Source organism: Carcharodon carcharias, chromosome 2 (genome assembly GCF_017639515.1).
Source record: "Carcharodon carcharias isolate sCarCar2 chromosome 2, sCarCar2.pri, whole genome shotgun sequence".
Taxonomy (NCBI): domain Eukaryota; kingdom Metazoa; phylum Chordata; class Chondrichthyes; order Lamniformes; family Lamnidae; genus Carcharodon; species Carcharodon carcharias.
This window is the reverse complement of record NC_054468.1, coordinates 239,002,068-239,016,719: the sequence shown is the minus strand read 5'-3', so window position 1 is coordinate 239,016,719 and position 14,652 is coordinate 239,002,068. Positions and strand designations below refer to the sequence as shown.

The 14,652-nt window shown below is 47.1% G+C and overlaps 1 protein-coding gene across 2 annotated transcripts in view; it reads left to right on the top strand.

The window, feature by feature from the left end:
• gpn1 (GPN-loop GTPase 1) overlaps positions 1 to 14,652 on the top strand; it is a 69,813-nt gene that overhangs the window by 16,217 nt on the left and 38,944 nt on the right. For both annotated transcript variants that reach the window (XM_041175457.1, XM_041175460.1), the window contains exon 5: positions 1,190 to 1,227. In XM_041175457.1, the coding sequence (XP_041031391.1) occupies positions 1,190 to 1,227 (38 nt within the window). The remainder of the gene's footprint in view (positions 1 to 1,189; positions 1,228 to 14,652) is intronic.

The window sequence follows — 14,652 nt, the reverse complement described above, 5'->3', positions numbered from 1 at the left end:
GGCCTTGGTCACGTTGCCCCTCCCCCAACCCCCCGCTGCCCTCTGTCACCTTGCCCCTCCCCCCGCTGCCCTCTGTCACCTTGCCCCTCCCCCCGCTGCCCTCTGTCGCCTTGCCCCTCCCCCCGCTGCCCTCTGTCACCTTGCCCCTCCCCCCGCTGCCCTCTGTCACCTTGCCCCTCCCCCCGCTGCCCTCTGTCACCTTGCCCCTCCCCCCGCTGCCCTCTGTCACCTTGCCCCTCCCCCCTGCTGCCCTCTGTCACCTTGCCCCTCCCCCCGCTGCCCTCTGTCACCTTGCCCCTCCCCCCGCTGCCCTCTGTCGCCTTGCCCCTCCCCCCGCTGCCCTCTGTCACCTTGCCCCTCCCCCCGCTGCCCTCTGTCACCTTGCCCCTCCCCCCGCTGCCCTCTGTCACCTTGCCCCTCCCCCCGCTGCCCTCTGTCACCTTGCCCCTCCCCCCGCTGCCCTCTGTCACCTTGCCCCTCCCCCCGCTGCCCTCTGTCACCTTGCCCCTCCCCCCGCTGCCCTCTGTCACCTTGCCCCTCCCCCCGCTGCCCTCTGGCGCCTTGCCCCTCCCCCCGCTGCCCTCTGTCGCCTTGCCCCTCCCCCCGCTGCCCTCTGTCGCCTTGCCCCTCCCCCCGCTGCCCTCTGTCGCCTTGCCCCTCCCCCCGCTGCCCTCTGTCGCCTTGCCCCTCCCCCCGCTGCCCTCTGTCGCCTTGCCCCTCCCCCTGCTGCCCTCCGTTGCGTTGCCCCTCCCCCCCACCGCCCTCCATCGCGGTGCCCCTCCCCCCCACCGCCCTCCGTCGCGGTGCCCCTCCCCCCCACCGCCCTCCGTCGCGGTGCCCCTCCCCCCCACCGCCCTCCGTCGCGGTGCCCCTCCCCCCCACCGCCCTCCGTCGCGGTGCCCCTCCCCCCCACCGCCCTCCGTCGCGGTGCACCCCCCCACCCACCTTGGTCAACTTGACCCCCATACCGCACCCGTCGCCACTGCCCTCAGTCATGCTGTGCATGCTCCCACCCCCCCCAACACTCCCCTCCTCGCTCCCCTCCCCTTCCTCGTGACTCATTGACATTCTAGCCTTTGATTTTCCTGTATTCATCCTCTGGTGTTTTAACTTTGAGGAACATGTCATTTTAGACAATGTTTGTAATTTTTGTTGTTGATGCTATTCCTCTTCACTTCGTCTCAAGCAGGTTATGAAATTTATTGAGAAGAGGCAGCAAGACTGTCGGTGAGTGAATTTTCAGCACAAGTGGAGGCCTTTTGAAACATCAGTTGGTGCTCTACTGCACCCTTTCCTATTTCCTTATGAACTGGTTTTCCAATCTCTGCCTCCACTGTCCCGATGCTTGAAACATTCTCAATTGCAATAACCCAAATTCTTCAGGTTGTTGGGAAGAACTGGATCACCGCTCTGTAGTGTGACCATCATGTTCAGACAGAATCCATCTAGAGAGAACTGAAATGGCCAATAAGTAATGAAATATGATGTACCGAGCACAGTACAGTTAGGTTGAATGAAAGAACATGAGGGAGACCGGAGTCAAAGATAAGGTCCTAGGCTACAAAAAAGCAATGTTCAGTGAGACAAGCGATCTGGGTTGAAAAATTAAACAGGTCAATGGATCAACAGTGGGTAAACTTCAAATGCAGTGGAGACAATATGTTTGTAAAGTACCAGGAAAAAGATCTATCAATGAATAGAGTTCTGTGAATAAATAGGGGGATTGAACTAAACTGAAACAGAAAGGAGGGTGTGATAAAGATCAGGCAATGCACAAGGAATCTTGAGAAATGCAGAAGGTTCTAATGACAAGATGCTAAGAGAAGAAAGGTTTGGGACTTAAGAGTTTCTTCAGCAGTGGACATACTGAAGCCTTCACACTGAGATTCCACTCAATGGATCCTGGTGCTGCCTGGCAGAGTACTTCTAATGTTCTTAGTTCTTGTTTGAGAATACCATCATCCACGTTATTTAGCTATTGTATATTTGTAAAGATTAATGGGGAATATGTCAAAAAGACTAAGAGACAATTTCTAAGAAAATAGTGTGGGCTTTTATCAGCATATTTGTTTTGGATGGATTCTGGGTGACTGGGAGAGAGAAAGTCATCAGGATCATTTTGCAATTAGTACAGGGTTACGGCAATAGTGGGGCACTGACTTCAAATTGGGATTGATAGAGGGCTGTGGGGAGAGGACATAAGGACATTAATAGGAGCAGGAGAAGACCCTATGGACTCCATTCAATAAGATCATGGCTGAACTTTTATATCAGCTTCACTTTCCAGCTAAAATACTATTTGCCTCCCTAATTGCTGCACCTACAGTGGGCTGAGTTTTGGATTAATACAGGTCTGTGGGGAGTTGGATTAGCTTTGGAGAAGACACCTTAAAAGAACTGAGATCTCCCCAACACCTACTTTTCTGCATCCATTTTGTTAGTCCTGCTATGTTTCAGCATTAACTGCTCTTCCTTTCACATTTCTTAACAATAACTTCAATGTTACACATCCTGATTACGTAGGATATGTGCTATAGAGACAGGGCATTCTGCCCAGTCAGTCCATGCTGATGTTTCTGCTCCTTTTGAGCCTCCTCTCATCTCTCCTCAGCTAAATCTATCATCAGAACCCTCTATTCTCTTCTCCCCGGTATGCTTGTCTAGCTTTCCCTTAAATGTATCTGTACTGTTTGCTTCAACCACTCACTGTGGTAGCGAGTTCCACATTCTTACCATTCTTAGATAAGGAAGTTTCTTCTGAGCTCCTTATTGAATTTCTTGGTGATTAGCTTATAGAACCATAGAAAACTTACAGCACAGAAGGAGGCCATTCGGCTCATCTTGTCCATGCCAGCCCGAGGACACCCAGGTGCCCTTTCTAATCCCACCTTCCTGCACCCGGCCCACAACCCTGCAACTTACAGCACTTAAGGTGCAGATCCAGGTGCTTTTTAAAAGAGTTTAGAGTTTCTGCCTCTACCACCAACTTGGGCAGCGAATTCCAGACACCCACTACCCTCTGTGTAAAAAAAGTTCTTCCTCATGTACCCCCTACACCTTCTGCCACTTATCTTGAATCTATGTTCCCTGGTTCTAGAATTCTCCATCAAGGGAAACAATTTTATCCTGTTCACTCTATCTATTCCCCTCAATTTTGTACACCTCAATCAAGTCACCTCTCAGCCTTCTTTGTTCCAGGGAAAATAACCCCAACCTATCCAATCTCTCCTCGTAGCTACACTTTTCTAACCCTGGCAACATTCTTGTAAACCTCCTCTGCACTCTCTCCAGAGCTATTACGTCCTTCCTGTAATGTGGTGACTAGAACTGCACACAATACTGCAGTTGTCGCCTCACCAGTGTTTTATACAATTCCAACATTATATCCTTACTTTTATATTCTATACCTCTGCCAATGAAGGAGAGCATTCCATATGCCTTCTTTACAACCTTGTATACTTGAACTGCTGCCTTCAGGGACCTGTGTACTTGTACGCCAAGATCTCTCACTTCATCTACCCCTCTTAGTATATTTCCATTTATTTTGCAATCCTTGTGACTGTTTGACCTCCCTAAATGTATGATCTCACACTTCTCTATGTTAAAATCCATCTGCCACTTTACCGCCCACTCCACCAACCCGCGTATATCATTTTGGAGATTATGGCTATCCTTTACACTATCCACTACTCGGCCAATCTTTGTGTCATCTGCAAATTTCCCAATCGTACCCCCCACGTTCACGTCCAAATCGTTAATATATAACACAAACAGCAAGAGTCCCAACATCGAGCCCTGTGGAACACCACTTGAGACAACTTTCCATTCACAAGGGCATCCATCGACCATTACCCTTTGTTTCCTGTTACAAAGCCAACCTTTTATCCACTAAGATAAAAGCAAAAAACTGCAGATGCTGGAAATCCAAAACAAAAACAAAAATACCTGGAAAAACTCAGCAGGTCTGACAGCATCTTCAGCAGAAGTGTCATACAGACTCAAAACATTAACCGTGTTCCTCTCCACAGATGCTGTCAGACCTGCTGACCTTTTATCCAGTTTTCCACATTATCCTGAATCCCATGGGCTTTTACTTTCCTGACCAATCTGCCATGTGAGACTTTGCTAAAATCCATGTACACATTTACTGCACTACCTTCATCAACCCTTCTTGTCACTTCCTCAAAGAATTCAATCAAATTTGTGAGGCAAGACCCTCCTTTAACAAATCCATGCTGACCATCCCTGACTAGTCCATGCCTTTCCACATGACAGTTAATCCTATCTCTCAGGGTTGATTCTACTAATTTGCTCACCACCGATGTAAGACTAACTGGCCTATAATTGTTTGGCTTTTCCTTTGATCCCTTTTTAAACAATGGAACTTATATCGAAGGCCTTTCAAAACAGAATCACAGAATTGTTAGAGAGTAAGGAGGCCATTTGCCCATTGTGTCTGCACTGGCTCTCTGAATGAGCTATTCACTTAGTGCCACTCCCCTACCTTCTTCCTGTAATCCTGCACATTCTTTCCTTTTAGATAACAGTCTAATTTCTTTTTGAAGGTCTCAGTTGAACCTGCCTCCACTGCACCCACAGGCAGTGCATTCCAGACCTTAACCACGCGCTGTGTGGTAAAGCTTTTTTTCTCATATTGCTTTTGCTTCTTTTGCCTGTAACTTTAAATCTGTGCTCTCTGGTTCTCAATCCTTTCACAAGTGGGAACAGTTTCTCCCTATCTACCCTGTCCAGACCCCTCATGATTTTGAATACCTCTTTCAAATCTCCTCTCAGCCTTCTCTTCCCCAAGGAAAACAGTCCCAGCTTCTCCAATCTATCTGATCTATCATAACTGAAGTTCCTTAAAGAGTCATAGGAAGTTTATGGCACAGAAAGAGGCTTCTTGGCCCATCACGTCTGTGCCAGCCAATAAAGGAGCCACCTTACCTAATTTCACAATGCAGCATTTGTTCTGTAGCCCTGCAGGTTACTGCACTTCAGGTGCATATTGAGACACCTTTTGAATGAGTTGAGCGTTTCTGTCTCTATGACTCTTTAAGGCAGAGCGTTCCAGATGCCCACCACCCTCTGGGTTGAAAAGCTTATCCTCGAGTTCCCCCCAAATCCTTCCACCAATCACCTTAAAACTATGCCCCTAGTCACTGACCTCTCTGCTAAAGTAAATAGGCCCTTCCCATCCATTCCACCCAGGCCCCTCACAATGTTGTACATCTCAATCAAACCTCCTCTTGGCCTCCTCTGTTCCAAGGAGAACAACCTCAGCCTATCCGAACTTTCCTGCAATTTTCCAATCCTGGCAACATCCTTGTAAATCTCCTCTGTACCCTCTCTAGTGCAACTACATTCTTTCTGTAATGAGGTGACCAGAACTGCACACGGTACTCAAGTTATGGCCTGACTAATATTTGATACAGTGCCACATAAGCCTTGCCAAAATCCATGTTGACCACATCATGATTGTGCACATCAACTGCACTACCCCCATCAATTTTCCTTGTTACTTCCTCAAAAAAATTCAGTCAAATTAGTCAGACATGACCTTCCCTTAACAAATCCACGCTGACTGTCCTTAATTAATTTGTGCCTTTCTAAGTGGCAGTTTATCCTGCCACTCAAAATTGATTCCAGTAATTTGCCCAACCCCAAGGTCAGACTGTCTGGCCTATAGGTCTATCCCTCACCCCCTTTTTAAACAAGGGTATGACGTTATTGCATGACTCTTAGCTATTCTCTCTGCTCGCTCCTCAAAAAATTAATTCAGTTTGGCCAAGCAAGATTTGCCTTTTGAAATCCATGCTAAATGTTACATTTTTCTTTCTAGCTTTTCTTCTATTCTTTCCTTTAGTAGGGAATTTTATTATTTTGCCTATAACCACTCGTGTTGCTACTGCTTATTAGCAGAGCGAATTGGCTAACTTCACCTGTTGTTCAAATGTTTGCGACACCTTACCCTTCCAGGGGAATCTAAGGTAGACTGGGCATTTTCTAGGACCGAAAGTGGCAGCCTTAGGCCCATTCATGAGTTTGCGCGAGCAAGCAGCGATCTGATTGGGTTAGCCATTATTCCACCAGACAGCTTTGATGCGCTCTATTTCGGCATCAAGCTTGTCCGGTGAGCCTGTTTTAACGAGGTTGCCGATGTGATTCCATGATTGGATATTGCTTACTAAGTAATCCTGATTGTGCTAAGAATTACACTGACAACCAATTTAAAATGATCAGTCAGGTTCGTAGTGTGGCTCACTTGCGCATGCTAGAAGCTACTTCTAGTTGCACACAGGGCCATGTCCTTTGCAAACAGAAAGAACATGTCCATATATTGTACCTTTTTCAACTAAATAAAAGCTTGGGGGAATGTCATTATCTGGTTCATTCCACATGGCAATGCATTGACGATAGACTTGTAGATATTTCAGCACAGAAGGAGGCCATTCGGCCCATTGAGTCTGTGCTGGTCAACAAAGATCTGACTACACTAATCCCATTTTCCAGCGCTTGACCCATAGCCCTGGTGACTTTTGCCACCCTCCAATCTGTAGGAACTGCTCCAGAGTCTATGGAATTTTGAAAGACGCATCCAATATTTCCAGGGCCACTTCCTTTCGTACTCTGGGATGTAGATTATCAGGTCCTGGGGATTTTTCAGCCTTTAACCTCATTAATTTCTCTAGCATCAATTTTTTTACATATCTGATTTTCTTCACTTCCTCCCTCTCACTAGACCTTTGGTTCCTTGACAATTTTGGGAAATTATTTGTGTCCTCTTTTGTGAAGACAGAACCAAAATGTGTTTAATTCTTCTGCCATTTCTTTGTTCTCCATTATAATTTCCCCTGTTTCTGACAGAGTCACATAAGGGGGGACATGTTTTATTACATTTTTATTTTCTTTGTTATAATCTCCCTGCCTCGGAGATTATGCAGCACCCACTCGCGCACGTGCGCTAAGTTCACGCTTGTCCTATTCGCCCTTCTCCCACCCCCCCGACCCCACACACACACACACACACACACACAGACAGTGTGAAATCGCAGTGCTGTGCTGATCGCAGGTGGCAGGCGGCTTCCCGACTACCCCTGCTGAGCCCGTCTGCCAAGGGCAAAATTCTGCCCATGGTTCCCCTTTGCCCGCCCATGGTTCCCCTTTGCCCGCCCATGGTTCCCCTTTGCCCGCCCATGGTTCCCCTTTGCCCGGCCATGGTTCCCCTTTGCCTGCCCATGGTTCCCCTTTGCCCATGGCTCCTCTTTGCCTTCCTAATTGCTTTTAGACTTTTCTCCTAATCTATCGGTCTTTTGTAACAGAAATCCATGAATTCCAACAGCTTTTTAACCATACCATCTGTGGGGGGGTTACTTTGCCTTGTGAGCAGCCATTTGTCTGATGCAAACTGCATCAAAGCTTTCTAAAAAACATTTTTTTATTTATTTGTTCACGGGATCTGGAGCATTTAGGTGACCGGGCATGGCTGGTGAGGCCAGCTTTTATTGCCCATCTCTAATTGCCCTTGAGAAGGTGGTGGCGAGCTGCCTTCTTGAACCGCTGCAGTCCATGTGGTGTAGGTAGACCCACAGTGCTGTTAGGGAGGGAGTTCCAGGATTTTGACCCGGCAACAGTGAAGGAACGGCCATATATTTCCAAGTCAGGATTGTGAGTGTTACTGGATGCAGTTGATGTAGTTTAAAAAAAAAAGAAAATAAATCAGTAGCACAGAAACAAAGTACTGCAGATACTAGAAATTAGAACGGTCACTGACCTGAAACGTTGGGCAGAATTGTCCGTGCCCACTGGCGTCAGGCGTGCTCGACTGTGAGCAGAAAAATTGGGTGAGAAGGCAAAAATCGGTTTCACGACATTGTGAAACCAGTTTGCGATCATCTGCTCAGCCTGTTGATGGCTCCTCTGTATCGGGGAGGTGAATGGAAGTGGGATTTTTGGGAAGCAGGGAATGGGCACGTTCACCTGGACATCCCTGAAGGAAAAGGGTTGTGGCTGGTAGGTCACAGAGGGGAGGTGGAAGGTGATGCCAGGGTGGTCAACAGTGTTTGGGGGAGGGGCGAAGATGGGGGAGCTTACCAAAAAGCGAACCAAGACCATGCTGTCTAAATTGAAGGTCTTTTTTTGATTAATTCACGGTATCTGGGCTTCACTGGCTGGGCCAGCATTTATTACCCATCCTTAGTTGCCCTTGAGAAGGTGGTGGTGAGCTGCCTTCTTGAGCCGCTGCAGTCCATGTGGTGTAAGTACACCCACAGTGCTGTTAGGGAGGGAGTTCCTGGATTTTGACCCAGCGACAGTGAAGGAACTGCAAAGTATTTCCAAGTCAGGATGGTGAGTGACTTGGAGTGGAACTTTCAGGTGTTGGCATTCCCATCTATCTGCTGCCCTTATCCTTCTAGATGGTAGCAGCCGTAGGTTTGGAAGATGCTGCCTAAGGAGCCTTGGTGAATTCCTGCAGTGCATCTTGTAGATGGTACACACTGCTGCTATTGTGCGTTGGTGGTGGAGGGAGTGAATGTTTGTGGATGTGGTGCCAGTCAAGCAGGCTGCTTTGTCCTGGACGGTGTCAATCTTGAGTGTTGTTGGAGCTGCACTCATCCAGGCAAGTGGAGAATATTCCATCACACTCCTGACTTGTGCCTTGTAGATGGTGGACAAGCTTTGGGGAGTCAGGAGGTGAGTTACTTGATCCAGCATTCCTAGCCTCTGACCTGCTCTTGTAGCCACAGTATTTAAATGGCTAGTCCAGTTCAGTTTCTGGTCAGTGATAACCGCCAGGATGTTGTTCGTGGAGATTCAGTGATAGTAATGCCATTGAATGTCAAGGGGTGATGGTTAGATTCTTGTTGGAGGTGGTCATTGCCTGCCACTTTGTGGTGTGAATGTTACTTGCCACTTGTCAGCCCAAGCCCTGGATAATGTCCAGGTCTTGCTACATTTGGACATGGACTGCTTCAGTACCTGAGGAGTTGTGAATGGTGCTGAATATTGTGCAACTTCTGACCTTATGATGGGAGGAAGGTCATTGATGAAGAAGCTGAAGATGGTTGGGCCTAGGATGCTACCCTGAGGAACTCCTGCAGTGATGTCCTGGAGCAGAGATGACTGACCTCCAACAACCACAACCACCTTCCTTTATGCTAGTTATGAAAGGGAAACAACAGTTGTGGGTGAAATCAGATGCTGCATTGGAGCGTGATTGTTATAGAGTTGATTTTCCAGGCAGCTTTTCTTGGTGGAAACATTGGGCAGCAGCAGTAGCTACATGTGTGCATCTAACTTTATAACTAAAGAAGAACTCCCTATTGGCGATTTCCTGTGCTGCAAACTGATTGGTTTACATAGTTGATCTGGGTTACATTGGTTGATCTTACAACACATGATTATTCTTAAAGTTACAGTGCTACGTTTATCAAAATTATAATTACTACATTCCTCTCCCTTTAACTTTTCTGTACATTTTATATTTACAAGGATATTTATCTCATGACATTGCAATATTTACACAGGGTCATGAAATTACAAGTTCAGTCTTTCAGGTGGTTTCCTGATCCATGTAGAACGTCGCAGCTCCACGACTTCTGATTCTTTGACAGGAACCACATTCCCTGGAACCACATTGACATCAGGTACCTCATTAGGCACAGGCGGTTCAGTGTCATCCACTCCAACAGAGATATCGGGCATGTCTGTCCTTGGTTGAGCAACTTCAACAGGACCCACAGGTTCAGCAATGGTTACAGGTGGAACGTCATTTTGCTGGGATGTCTGTCTTCTTAAATGGTCCGCGTACTTATGGGTGATCCGGCCCTCCACTTCTGTGTGGTACGATAAGGGTCTGGTCACAGAGCTTACTTCACCAGATAACCACTTCGGTTCTCCACCGAAATTCCTTACATATACTGCTTCACCAACAGTAAATTCTCATTCATGACTGCAAATCATGAGTTGCTTTTTGGCTCCCTTGACTTTTCTCCACCTTCCCCTCCAAATTGGGAAGTATCAGGCTTAGCATTGTTCGAAGACAACGCCTCATCAGTAACTCTTCTTCCTCCTTCCTGTGTGTCTTCCTCTTTCTACCACAGAATTTAGTCTCGGCTTTTACTTTGGCTCCATTGTTGGCCAGATTTCTCTCAGGTGAAATCTCCACTTGTCTTAGTTCGGTAGTTGAGCTACCCATAACTTCATTATCCGCTTGCATCTTGGAAAGTTCTATGACTTTTCCTACCAATGCCTCTTTAGCTTCATTCAACTGATTTTTCAGCTCTTCTTTCTCTCTCTTGTATCTGTTGGCTTCCTCCTGGAAGCTTGAACATTGGTGCATCTTCTCTGCCAACTGGTTCCTCGGTTTGTTCAGAGTGACGATAAATCCTTCCTGTTTCTCTTTGTAATTTTCTGGAGGTACAAGCTTTGATTTGAAAGATCCTTGTAGTGTGTGAAGGTCTTCCAACAAATTTCCCCTTTTCCTTTTCTTGACTAGTTTCATCTTGAGACTTTGCAGAATGACAGAATTCCTGGTGTGCTTTCACGCCACTGCTTAAGACAGATTTCATTTCCTCAAGTTTCTGAATGGCTATACACTTCTTTTTCATCCAGTTATGGTCCTTGGACTCTCCAGGCTCTTTCTGAAGTACTTTGCCTTGTTCCTTTTCCAACTCAGGAACTCTTCCAACTTATTTTTGAAATCTCACTGGCCAATCAAAGTTGATTTCCCTCAACCAATTTCGACCCAGAAGGCTTGGTCCTCTGCCTTCTAATACCATCAGTGGTAGTTGTACTGTTTGGTGTTTATAAGAAACAGGTACACTAGTAATACCCTTTACTTGGATTTCTTTGCCTATATATGTTTTGGCAGAAGTCTGTTCCAAAATTAATTGTTGAGCACCTTTAGTTAAATACCTGAAAGTGTGTTCTCCTGTTACAGTGGTAGAAGCATCAGTGTCTACTGCCATTTTTAAGGGTCTTCCATTCACCTGTAAAGTGAGAGTCATTGGCTCTGTCTTCCCAACTTTCATGCTGAATAAGAAATAAATGTCAGAATTGGTTGTTTCCACATTATTTACTTCATTGGACTTGTTTGTTGCCTGGAAGCCTGTTTTAATCTTACCTTTGCAATGTTTCAATATGTGCCCTCTTTTGTGACAAAAATAACACTGCATCTTTTTAAATCGACAGTTGTTAGGAGTATGACTGTTTCCACGTTGTTAACAATTAGTTTTCGATTTTTCTTCAGAGCTGTTTCCTGTAAATTTTTTGTTAGCGGAGGCTGTTTCCCGCTTTGCGGTAGAGTCCTGGCTTTTTGTGTTACTTTTGGCTGACTGTTCCCAGCCAGCTAGGAAATGGCATCATTTTGCGCATCTTGAATTGCTTGTGAATCTCTTACAGCACTTTCCATGGTAAGCACTATTTCTAACGCTTTCTTAAAATCAAGATCCACTTCAGCCAGTAATCTTTGCTGAACAGCATCGTCTTGCACGCCACATACCAAACAATCCCTGAGCATATTATTCAGGGTTTCACCAAAATTACAATATTCCATTAGTTGTTTTAATTTCGCCATATGGGTAGCAGTGGTCTCGCCCGGGGCTCTCTTCTGTGAATTGAACCTGAACCTCTGCATTGTGACTGAGGGTTTGGGTTGAAAATGTGCCTTAATGAGGTCGACCAATTCACTGAAGGTCTTCCAATCAGGGGCACGAATTAAACAGTAGGTCTTCCTCCCACAAATACTTAAGAGAATTGCTCTCCTCTTTTCCTCTCCCGTGATTTTGTTGGCTTGGAAGTAGAACCTAAGAAAATCTATATATTGGGACCAGTTGCCTGTGGCTGGCTCAAAGGGATCAATTCTGCCAAACTGTGGCATTTCGGCTGAGTATATCTTTCTTTCTTTTTAATTATCTTAGACACTCGCAATCGATGGGCAAGGGACAGCACCGTACCTGATTTATCCTTGTCACCAGTTTGTTATAGAGTTGATTTTCCAGGCAACTTTTCTTGGTGGAAACATTGAACTTAATTTACAAGACAGCAGCAGCAGCAGCTACATGCGTGCATCTAACTCTATAAGTAAAGGAGAACTCCCTCCTAGAGATTCTCCACACTGCTAACTGATTGGTTTACATGGATCATGTGATATTACAACAAAGGATTATTCTTAAAGTTACAGTCCAATGTTTATCAAAACAATAATTACAACAATGAACATTGGGTGGGCGGAAATGCAGGTCAGCTCAGATGGACAACTGAAAGCAAACCCCAGCAGGCAGCATTCGAAATGCTCAGGACATTGAGGTGAGTGTGATATGTGAAGGATCCACGTGTGTGAGAGTGCGCTTGCACGAGACGCCGAAAGGTCCTGCCATGCGCGCGCGCGCACACACACACACACACACACTTCTCCCTCCAGAATCACTCGGCCAGCTACTCCCTCTGCGGTGAAGGAGGATGTGTTGAGGGGCTTACAAGCAAATGGGACTTGGAGGGAGAGGACAACCTCTGAGATTCCTGAGTGGATGACCCAGGGGTGACCAGCTGCCACTCCTCCTCCCTTTGGGTGCCCAAGGGCCCTGGCCTTGAGGGGAAGGACCACCTGGGGTGACATTGAGTTGCCCTGTTTCCCCCTCGTGTTGCCACTGCAGGAACTCGCCTTTGGCTCTCGCGATAGAGTGCAGGTCTGTACACATCTGTGTTCTGCTGCACCAGGGTCTCCATAGCGTCCACAATCCTCCCCGTGGAGACCTCCATACACGCACATGTGGGCACCACTTCATCAGAGAGCAGGCGGACGCACTCCTCCGATTCCCATGTCACTCTGAGGGCTTCCAGCAGCTCTGCGTGATGTTCCCACGCCTTCTGCTGACTCTCCAGGTAATGAGTTGGAAGGCCAAACTGGTCATCTGACTCTGATCTCTTGGATGCCTGTTCCCCAGTAGTCCTCTCTTGAGTGCTGGGGTGCTCGGCCGAACCTGCCTCCTCCTCCCGCTGCAGACATGTGTCTGTGCGGTGACCGTCAGATTGTGAACCCGAGCCTGCTCTGGATCTAGGTCCCTCTGAGGTGTGTGTCTCTGTGCTGGTGAAGGATGTGGGTAAGCACTGTGATGGGTCTTTCAGGCTGCTTATTTCAAGCTCTTCAATGGAGGAGGTGTCCTTTTGGCTGGAGATGAGAATGTGGTTGGAGTTGAGGGACTGGCTGGCTAAGGGTGTTGGTCCCTTGGCAGAGCTCCCTGTGAACCAAAGTAGAGATAATGAGTGCATGGCAACAGAGTCAAAAGCAGGAGAGAGAGCACTCAGTTGCATTGAGAGGGAGATGATGTGGTGCATGATCCTCACAAGGGTGTTTGCCACCGACCTCGCCGTCAGTGCAGGGACAGCTCATGTCCTCACCAGTCAGCACGATGGACCTCTCCCTGCTGAAGTAAGCAGGCTTCTGCTGCATGGGAACAGGTGGAGAGTGTGAGCAGGACACATGTCACTGCACGGAATGTTTGTGTGGTGAGCGGAGCCATGGACAGGGCATGAGCCTGTTGGAGATATGAAGGGGTGGGAGAGAGTTAGTGGTGTTGTCCTTTGAGGTGTGAGATCCCTGTAGATGTGTGATGGATTTGTGAGTGAGAGCTGAGAGTTACCCTGGTGGAACTGATGCGACCATTCGTCCTGTAGTGGCACTGGTTGGCTGTCCTCTTTTGTAGGACATTGGCACTGACCACTGCTGCTACCACCTCCCATGCTGGAGTGGTGATTCAACTGCCCATCCTGTAGACAGAATGGGATTGGAGGATATCACGGTGGGCCTGCTGGGCATTCAAAGGCGCTCGAGGGACGTGTCACTGAATCGGGAGGGGGGTGGTGGGGTGGGGGCTGCAGTCTTTCAGGACCATCCTGTCTTCTGTGCAGCAGTCCTGGACTGGAAGCTGCACTTTAAATGTGGCGCCCAGCGTGATGAAGCGGTGAGGTGATGGCGTAGCGAGCAAATGAGAGTGCACTCTCCATGGAAACGGCATGTTTCCCAGGAATGCATAATTAATGTGGCAGGTTTGGGATGATACAGTGTGAAAAGCCAGTAATGCATTCGGTGGGTAAAATGATGTTTACCCACCTGCTACTGCACTTAGTGCAAATCTGGGACAATTCAGCCCCTTGTTTCTCTCTCCGCAGTTGCTGCCAGACCTGCTGAGTATTTCCAGCCTTTTCTCCTTTTTAAAAAATCATTAGCAGTCTTATTTGATCAACCCTTTCCCAACAATCAGGTTGGTTTTTAACAACATTTGTAGGAATCCTTGCCTTTATTAAATAGAGCCATAAAGGTACAGAAGCTGGGACACTATGCCAAACCTTTATCATAAATTGGTTATGCCTCAGCCAGAGTATTATTCTAATTCTTAAAAAGCCAGGTGGTGAGGGACAGAACTGAAGCCTGATCTTTACACACATCATAAGCTTTTATTTAGAAATACAGATTATAAACATACGCCTCCCAATCTAACAATCATAGTTTGTCTGCTCCTATGTTTGGGCACAAGTGAATCTCCAGTTAATGTCCACCAGCTGAATATAATTTAGCACTCAATTAATATACAGTTAACAATTGTGCCCAATTCTGGGCCCCACACTTAAGAGAGGATATCAAAGCCTGGT